The sequence below is a fragment of the Lactuca virosa genome, chromosome 1, assembly GCF_052849685.1.
Source record: "Lactuca virosa cultivar CGN04683 chromosome 1, Lactuca_virosa_CGN04683_v6, whole genome shotgun sequence".
Lineage (NCBI taxonomy): Eukaryota > Viridiplantae > Streptophyta > Magnoliopsida > Asterales > Asteraceae > Lactuca > Lactuca virosa.
Window position 1 is genome coordinate 259,190,440 of NC_136426.1, and position 9,350 is coordinate 259,199,789.

Here is a 9,350-nt window from a genome sequence, read left to right on the forward strand (position 1 = left end):
TGTCCCGAAATGATCACCTCAGAAGGGAAAAAGATCGAGAGGTTTATCTGGGGATTGACTGCACCTATCCAAGGGAATGTCATTGCAGCAAACCCTGCAATGTTTGACAGCGCCAAGAGACTGGCCAAGAAACTGTACGATCATGGCAATAAGAAGGGTGCCAAGACAGTGGAAGTGGAGGTTAAGAAGGAAGAAGAGAACAAGAAGGGGGAAAACAACAAGCGAAAAGGAAAGCAAAACTCGGAATTGTCTAAGAAGCAACAAACGGTGTCTATCCATGCTGCAACACAAGCTACTGCCACACCACATGCTCCAGCCTCATCCACACCGAATGCTTCCAAGCAGTACTCGGGAAATCTCCCCAAGTGTGGCAAATGCAACTTCCACCATCACGGGGAGTGCAGGGAGATGAATTGCGCAAGGTGCAACCGGAAGGGCCATACAACAAAGTATTGTAGGACTCAGCTCCCACAGAACCAGATGACAAACAACAACAACAACAACAACAACAACAACAACAATAACAACAACACCAATGTTGGATCTAGCTATACCTGTTATGGATGTGGAAAAACTGGGCATATCAGGCGAAACTGCCCCAACGTGAACAACCAAGGGACAGGAGCAGCAGGGAGAGTACTGACAATGGGTCAGGGTGAAGCAGTGCAGGACCCAACCATTGTCACTGGTACGTTCCTACCTAACGACTCATATGCATGCATCTTATTTGATAGCAGGGCGGAGCGAAGTTTTGTTAGTAATAAGTTCAAAAACTTACTAAAACAACAACCCCAAAAGCTTAATGAAGCCTTCACGGTGGAAATGGCTAATGGGAAGACTGAATCAACTAAGGATATCTATGTGGGGTGTACCCTAACTCTAAACAATCACACCTTCCAAATAGACTTAATGCCTGTAAATATTAGGAGTTTTGATGTGATCATCGACATGGATTGGTTAAGCCCCCATCATGCCGATATTATGTGTCACGAGAAGGTTGTTCGCCTTCATCTTCCTAACCATGAAACCCTAATAATCTACGGAGATAAATCCGGCGCAAACCTTCGTCTTATCTCAAGTATCAAGGCGCAAAAGTGTCTACAAAAGAAGAACTACGCGTTCCTTGCGCACGTGGTGGATAAAACCAAAGAGGAAGCGAGCATTCGCAACATCCCAGTGGCGTGTGATTTCCCGGATGTGTTTCTAGAAGATCTTCCGGTAATACCCCCAGAACGACTAATCGAATTACGAATCGACCTAGTGCCTGGAGCCACTCCAATCGCCAAATCACCCTATAGGTTAGCTCCTGCAGAAATGCAAGAACTATCAAGCCAAATGAGCGAACTCCTGAATAAAGGATTTATCAGACCCAGCTTCTCGCCGTGGGGAGCTTCGGTTCTTTTGTTAAAAAGAAAGACGGATCCTTCAGGATGTGCATCGACTATAGGGAATTAAACAAACTCACCATCAAAAACCGGTATCCACTTCCACGAATCGATGATCTATTTGACCAGCTTCAAGGAGCTAGTTACTTTTCAAAAATAGATCTGAGATCCGGCTATCATCAACTCAAATTCCGAGATGAGGACATTCCTAAGACTGCATTCTGAACGCGTTACGGTTATTACGAATTCGTCGTAATGCCCTTCGGTCTAACAAATGCCCCCGCTGCATTCATGGGCCTCATGAACCGAGTCTGCCGCCCATTCCTTGATAAATTCGTAGTCGTCTTCATTGACGATATTCTTGTATACTCTCGAAGTGAAGAAGATCATAGCCAACACCTCCGACAGATCTTAGAAACCCTGCGAGCCGAAAAGTTGTATGTAAAACTCTCCAAGTGCGAATTCTGGCTCCGCAGCGTTAAATTTCTGGGCCATGTAGTCAGTCAAGAAGGAATACACGTGGACCCCTCCAAAATTAAAGCAATCGAAAGCTGGACAACTCCGGCAACGCCAACGGAAATTCGTCAATTCTTAGGTCTCGCAGGCTACTACCGAAGATTCATTCAGAACTTCTCCAAGATAGCCAAACCCCTCACCACATTGACCCAGAAAGGCGTACCATTCAACTGGACCGAGAAGCAAGAAATTGCCTTCCAATCGTTTAAACAAGCCATCTGTAGTGCTCTAGTGCTATCCTTACCGGAGGGAACCGAAGACTTCATAGTTTATTGTGATGCTTCGAATCAGGGTTTAGTTTGTGTCCTTATGCAACGAGGGAAGCTAATTGCTTATGCATCCAGACAATTAAAAACGCATGAAGTAAATTACACCACGCATGATCTTGAACTGGGGGCGGTGGTCTTCGCCCTAAAGATTTGGAGGAACTACCTATATGGTACCAAGTGCACCATCTTTACCGACCAAAAGAGCCTCCAGCACATTCTAAATCAAAAGGAACTAAACATGAGGCAACGGAGATGGGTTGAACTATTAAATTATTATGAGTGTGAGATCAAATACCATCCAGGCAAGGCTAACGTGGTAGCTGATGCCCTGAGCCGAAGGGAGTATTCAAGTCATCGTGTGAAGACTCTGTCAATCACCATCCAGTCTCATCTAGCCTCACAGATTAAAGAAGCCCATTTGGACGCATTGAAGCCGGAGAATGTCGCTAGTGAAGCACTATGTGGAATGGAGAAGGAGCTCGAAGTCAAGAACGACGAAAACTACTACTTCATGAATAGAATATGGGTCCCCAAAATTGGGAGATTTAGAGAAGTAGTCATGCATGAAGCCCACAGGACGCGATATTCTATTAATCTGGGGTCAGATAAAATGTATTTGGATATCAAGCAGCAATATTGGTGGCCTAATATGAAGGCATAGATAGCCACTTTCGTGGGCAAGTGCCTTACTTGCGCCAAGGTGAAAGTAGAATATAAAAAAGCCCTCGGGACTACTACAGCAACCAGCGATACCCGAGTGGAAATGGGAAAGGATTACTATGGACTTCGTGACTAAATTGCCAAAGACAGCAGACGGATTGGATGCTATCTGGGTAATTGTCGATAGATTAACAAAATCCGCTCATTTCCTGCCAATAAAAGAATCCTACAAGATGGAAAAGCTGACCCGAATCTATCTCAAGGAGGTTGTAAGACTCCATGGAGTGCCAGTATCTATTATCTCGGATCGAGATAGCAGGTTTACTTCAATATTCTGGCAATCTCTTCAGAGAGCAATGGGAACACAGCTGGATATGAGCACTGCCTATCACCCACAGACGGATGGTTAGAGTGAGTGTACCATCTAGACACTCGAGGATATGCTCTGAGCTTGTGTGATTGACTTCGGCAAATCATGGGATGCCCACTTGCCACTGATCGAATTCTCTTATAACAACAGTTACCATACGAGCATCAAGGTTGCTCCCTTCGAGGCTCTCTATGATCGTAAGTGTAGATCGCCCCTATGCTGGGCCGAGGTGGGTGACATGCAACTAGCAAAAGGGCAATCGCCAGCCAGTGCTCTTACAGGACCCGAAATCATTCGTGAAACAACCGAGAAGATAGTCCAGATCAAAGCTAGACTTCAAGCATCGCGAGACCGACAAAAGAGCTATGCTAACAAGCGGCGAAAGCCACTAGAATTTCAAGTCGGGGATCGAGTGCTATTAAAGGTCTCTCCATGGAAGGGGATGATTCGATTTGGGAAAAGAGGAAAACTGAACCCGCGGTACATTGGACCGTTCGAGATTCTTGCCTGGATTGGTCCAGTGGCTTACAAGCTGCAGCTACCCGCCGAGCTTAGCAACGTACACCCGGTGTTCCACGTCTCAAATCTGAAAAAGTGTCTATCAGATGAAACCCTCGTCGTCCCTTTGGTCGAAGAACCAGTCGAGATTATGGATAGGGAGGTGAAGCGTACAAAGCAAAGTCGCATCCCGATCGTGAAGGTTCGATGGAGTGCAAAACGCGGACCGGAATTCACGTGGGAGCGTGAGAATCAGATGAAGAAGAAGTACCCTCACCTATTCATTCCTTCACAATCCTAGTTTTCGAAAGGAATTTCGGGACGGAATTCCCTCTAACGGGGGGATGATGTCACAACTAGCATTTTAGCTAGGAAATTCTATTCCTGTGTAACCATTCAACTATTGTAAATCTTATACTCTAAGTAAATCTCACTCAATGCTCATATAGATTCATCAATGATGTTCATCAAAGAGTCTGAAAACTCTATAAATCCCGGTTTAAGTTCATATTGGACTAGAATTTTCTGATTGGGCCTAATGGACCAATAAGCACCCAATTCAACTTCATTGGACTTAGAAGCCCTAATTGGATCCTAATTGGACCCAATTCATAAATCTAAAACAGTTTAGACCATTTGGATCTAGAATGATTCATTCTAACCCTAATGGGCCTTATTGGGCCATAACTAATCCAATTAACCTTAGTGAGCCATAAGCCCATTCTTTTATTCTAATTGGGCCGTGAATTCTTCCAAGAGCCCAATGGGCCGTAAAACATATGTATCTTTTATATATTTAAGTTATTCTATTGTAAATAATTAATCAAACAACAATTGTAATCTCCCTGTATTCTTTCCTAATACAGTGCTCATAGTTGTTAGTACCTTGGCTATATTAGTCAAACAACAATTGTAATCTCCCTGTATTCTTTCCTAATATAGTGCTCATAGTTGTTAGTACCTTGGCTATATAGGCCACTCTCACATGTATGTCATACATACATCAATCAAATATACAATTTATATACTCCTCTATAGTTATATGCAATCAAAAACAAGTCGCTACTAAAACTATTTTTAATACTTATTTACATCTTATTTTTCATACTTATTTGCACCTTATTTTTTATTTCATACACTATATAATAAAAACTAAATGAGGCAAAATAAAAAAATGTGAGAACTAAGTCCAAACATGATATTTATAGGCAAAATATTTTAATTAACTAACCAACTATAAATAGGATAGTTCACATATTTTATTTTTAAAAATACAAATACACAGGCTCCATAATCCTATACGTAAATCTAGATATTTTTCCACTAGGTAAGTTAAACAATTAATCATTTGGTAAGAAATATCTTTTTAACAGGTACCGATATGCAAAATACTTTTTGATATATAATATTTCCACTTAAAGTACATAACAATAACAATTTGCTCAAAAAATTTCCAATAGTAAATCTCACTTTTACCAAATGTAAAATTATGTCTCTTAATACCTATTAGGTGTGAGACCTGTGTAATACATGATTTTTTTTTTTTAAATTAATATATTTTGTTAAACATTACATTTTAATAATTTACAAAACTAAATTTAGAAAGAATATCAATATTAGCTGTGAATGAACCAATTTTTGCAAGGTTTCTGCAAATTAAGGTGAATTCAAAAGAAATTTATAGAAAAAAAAATTTTGTTTTTCAATTAGGATGTTGATTTGAATTTAAATTGAATTTAATACATTAATTGACAAAATACGTGAGAATTTATGGAGACATTTAAGTTTTGTTATTTTCTTTATTAGATTTTTTTATACTTTAATAAAAAGCCAGAAAAAACCATAATTTGCTAAATAGATTTAAATCAAATTGAAAAAATTAAAAAAAATACAATTTGCAAGTGACAAAAAAAAAATTTAATTTATTAGGTGTGATGTGTTTATTGGTACATATGAAAAAGGAAATAGTGGAAGGGAAATAAAATTTAAATAAGGTTCATATGAGAAAAGGACAACATCTCCTTGTCATTTTGAAATATTTCCATGACTTCTTCTTCAAGAATCACCAGTGCCTCGATACCATCACCATCTGCAGTGTCCTTTAGCACGAACCCTACGTTATCTAGGGATTTAAGTGCAAGAGTTGCACCCACAGGCTTTCCCCACCCAAAATCCGCTTGGTTATATGAGAACCCACAAAAACTCGAACACACATATAATGTGTTGGCGACATCCTCTGAATCTCCGTTCCTCAATTTCGACATCAAAGAAGTTATGTTTTCAGCCGCATGTTGCACACTTTGAATCCCTTGAAGTTGCGACTTCTCTTTCTTTATCTCCTCAACAATCACACTTAATGAAGTTTCACTCATATGCCTGGTCTGTACAATCATACCCAACAAGAAATTCCCCACAGTAGTTTGGGGTAGCTTTTGGACAAATTTCTTACGTATGTCCATTGGAATCATCAAACATGACGGCTTAAAAAAGCCCGATTTTGTCGTGGTTGCTGTCACGGCAGTTTTGTAAAGTAAAGAGGTCAAAACGTCAACCCGTGTAGGTGGTGTAGATCCAGCTGCCGCCATGGCAATGACCTTGTTCTTGAGGTCAATTAATTTTGTGTTAGGGAAGACGAATTTTCTTGCGACATGATTGGTATGCCCTTGATTGATAACTTGAGCTTTTGGCATAAGAGACCCGGTAGACGGCGAATGAATGAAATGAGGATTGAGCGGCAGTACCTCTTGGTGGTCTGTCGAACCATAACGTGTCACCGAAGCCCAGTGACTAAAAAAGGCGCCTAGAGTGCGGCCATCACCAATGACGTGTGACATAGATACTGCCACACCAACTCCACCACAAGAAAAGTGATTGAGTTGAACCCCAACAAGACTCGTATTACTAGGAGAGTTGTAGCACACCATATCATCAGGGAAAAGATGCTCTAGAGTTTCATCAGTCTCACTAATATGTTGGAACATTTTCAGATGACAATCGTTTCTGGCTTCAACAAATACCACTCCTTCATCGTTACAGTCAACGTAAGGTGTTGTGGGCGTGGGTAACCTGCCAGCAAAGGGATAGTATTGCGATAAGCTCTTTGACAACGATTTCTTCATCACATGAGCTTTCTCCTGGGCAGGTAAAGTGTAATTGCCATTGTTTGGGTAGAACAGAATCAGCGGCGTATACGTGTGTTGGAAGAGTTGATCAAGGGAGGAAAGATTATATCGGTGGAGATGAGAAGGGGTTGGAGAGGAAGGCTTGATTGTTTCTCGGGAGATGATGGTGTGAATTTGCCTTCTTCCAAATTGTAGGAGTTTCCCCATCGTCATGGTGAACTGTCTCGATCACAAAGAATTAGAATTTATCTTAGCCTTGTGCCCTTCTGCCCTTGTCCCTATATATATATATATATATATATATATATATATATATATATATATATATATATATATATATATATATATATACTAGCCGTTTACCCGCGTCAAGTAACTAGTGCGAATAATTTCTTTCAAAAATTAGTTTCTAGAGGCAATTAATTATTTTGAATAAATAATTTACTCTATATAAACAATTATCAATAACAGTCATGCTAGTATAAACGAAATCAATAAGAACTAAAAATGAAAAGTTGAGATTGTTTACATATGTACATGAACACATGATTATGCATTATTAATCGTGCAATATTTTTTTATACTCCACATTTGATGTATTGACTCACTGTCGTTGAATTATTTCTCAAACTTCACTAATACTTTTGTATTGGCACGTGATATCAATTTAAATAATGGCACATAAAGTTGGTTATGCGAGAAAACTGATTATGGAAGAAAAATACCAACATTTGGAATTGTTTGTCTTGCGCTTTATTGTTTGTCATCCCGAAACATAATCAAATTGGAAATTGTTTTCTCTTCAGCTTGAATGGGAACATGTTATCTTCAGACGGAATGGTTGACAGTTTTTTTTCGACGACGAACGAATAATTTCCTTTTAGAGAACAGTTCCCTTCTGGAAACATATCATATTATAAAGATATAATTACACTCTCTTTTAGGTTAAAAATAAAAATATATATGATTTATGGTTTATAAGGTTTATGGATTACAGTTTTAGGCATGTAGTCATTTGTTATTTTTTATTTTTATTTTATAAAAAAGTGGATAGACAATTATATAACTCATTTTAGTATTTAATAAATAAGTGTTAAGACCATTTTAGGAACCAAAATGCTTTCATTTTACTTGTAAGCGTGATGGTCAAGCGAAAAAAAAAACATGAAGGTTAAAATGTCAATCACTTGAGTCTGGATCTTGTCCTGATTGATACCAACCTCAATAATGGATGGGAAGGTTGGTATAAGTGGGTATGGTAAGCAGTAAGCACCAAGATTTTCAACGATGGTTATGACATATACCGTCCCAAGTGAGTGACATACACCATCCCGAGTGAGTGGCGAGTACCGAGAAAATTTTTTGTCGATCATCTCTCTTCTCTCGTCTGTTAATCTACATTTCTCCCTCTCATCCATCGTTCCAACACTAGTACAAAAAAGACCTACGGTCACACTTTCCGAAAAACAACCTGTAACACTTTTTATTAAAAGTGTGGGCAAAGGTCACTAAAAAAATTTAGAGACTGTTTTTGGATACATTTAAATTAGTTTGTGTGGCCATTATATAGATAATCAAAACTTTAACCACACATAATTATACCAAATGTGACAAATATTAGTCACACTCGAACAGTGAGGCCATAGGTCACAATCAGCCACAGGTATCGATTAAGATTGTCATATTTTTTTTTATGAGAGACAGTAGATAAACGTATTATGACATAAGTCAGTTGTATTTGTGTCTATAACCTGGTGCATTTTTAGACACATAACAGACAAAGTAGCTAAAAGGTGAGACATATGGTCACACTAAATATTTGTGTGTCCATAGGGCGGTTCTGTACTAGTTGTACTTAGTAAATGCAAGAAAAGAAAACAAGTTAGTATTGGTTATTTATGGTCATGTACCTTTTATTATGTGTGTCAAAATATGATGAATTGGATTTGAAAAGAAACAAATATTGTGTGTGTAGGTAGCATTTAGTTATGATTACAGCTATTATATGTGTCTATATGTAAATATAGTTATAAAAGAATAATAATGTCTTATCGGTATAATTAGGGTCGTTCATTGAATATGTTACTATAATTATGTAATGTTCATTTTGGTTGTACTATTGTATTTGTAAGTTTAAAGAATAGTCTTTATAAAATGAAAATTTGTTGCTGTAAAACTGAAATTGTTTCCTGGTTAAGTTATTATACAAAAAAATGACAATTTTAGACTTTTTGGAAGACTCATAAATTTGACCATTTTTATCTTTGATATCATTTGACAGAATAAAAAAATGAACAAAAAGTTCAATCATTGCATTTTACAAAAGTACATTACTTTTTTTGCAATTAAAGGGTTGTATAAATTAATGAAAAAAATTGAATGACAGTTTTGTAAAGTTAGAAATAATTTCTGAAAAAAACAAAAACAAATAACAATATAGTTGTATTGAATAAGAGCTATAAGAAAGGACCAAATTGCCCTTTTTGTCATCTATTCTTTTAATTGCATCAGATCATACACCATTAAAAAT

The 9,350-nt window shown here is 38.1% G+C and overlaps 1 protein-coding gene across 1 annotated transcript; it reads right to left on the reverse strand.

The window, feature by feature from the left end:
* Window positions 1-5,649: 5,649 nt before the first annotated feature.
* On the reverse strand, window positions 5,650-7,070 carry LOC145109226 (akuammiline synthase 1-like). Its single transcript, XM_079046350.1, has one exon. It carries the CDS (start codon window positions 7,031-7,033, stop codon window positions 5,684-5,686), a length of 1,350 nt encoding a protein of 449 aa, XP_078902476.1. The 5' UTR covers window positions 7,034-7,070; the 3' UTR covers window positions 5,650-5,683.
* Between the last annotated feature and the right edge of the window lie 2,280 nt (window positions 7,071-9,350).

What these genes read in the sequence shown, in the direction of transcription:
- LOC145109226 (XM_079046350.1), bottom strand. Translation starts at nt 7,033, where the DNA reads ATGACGATGGGGAAACTCCTACAATTTGGAAGAAGGCAAATTCACACC.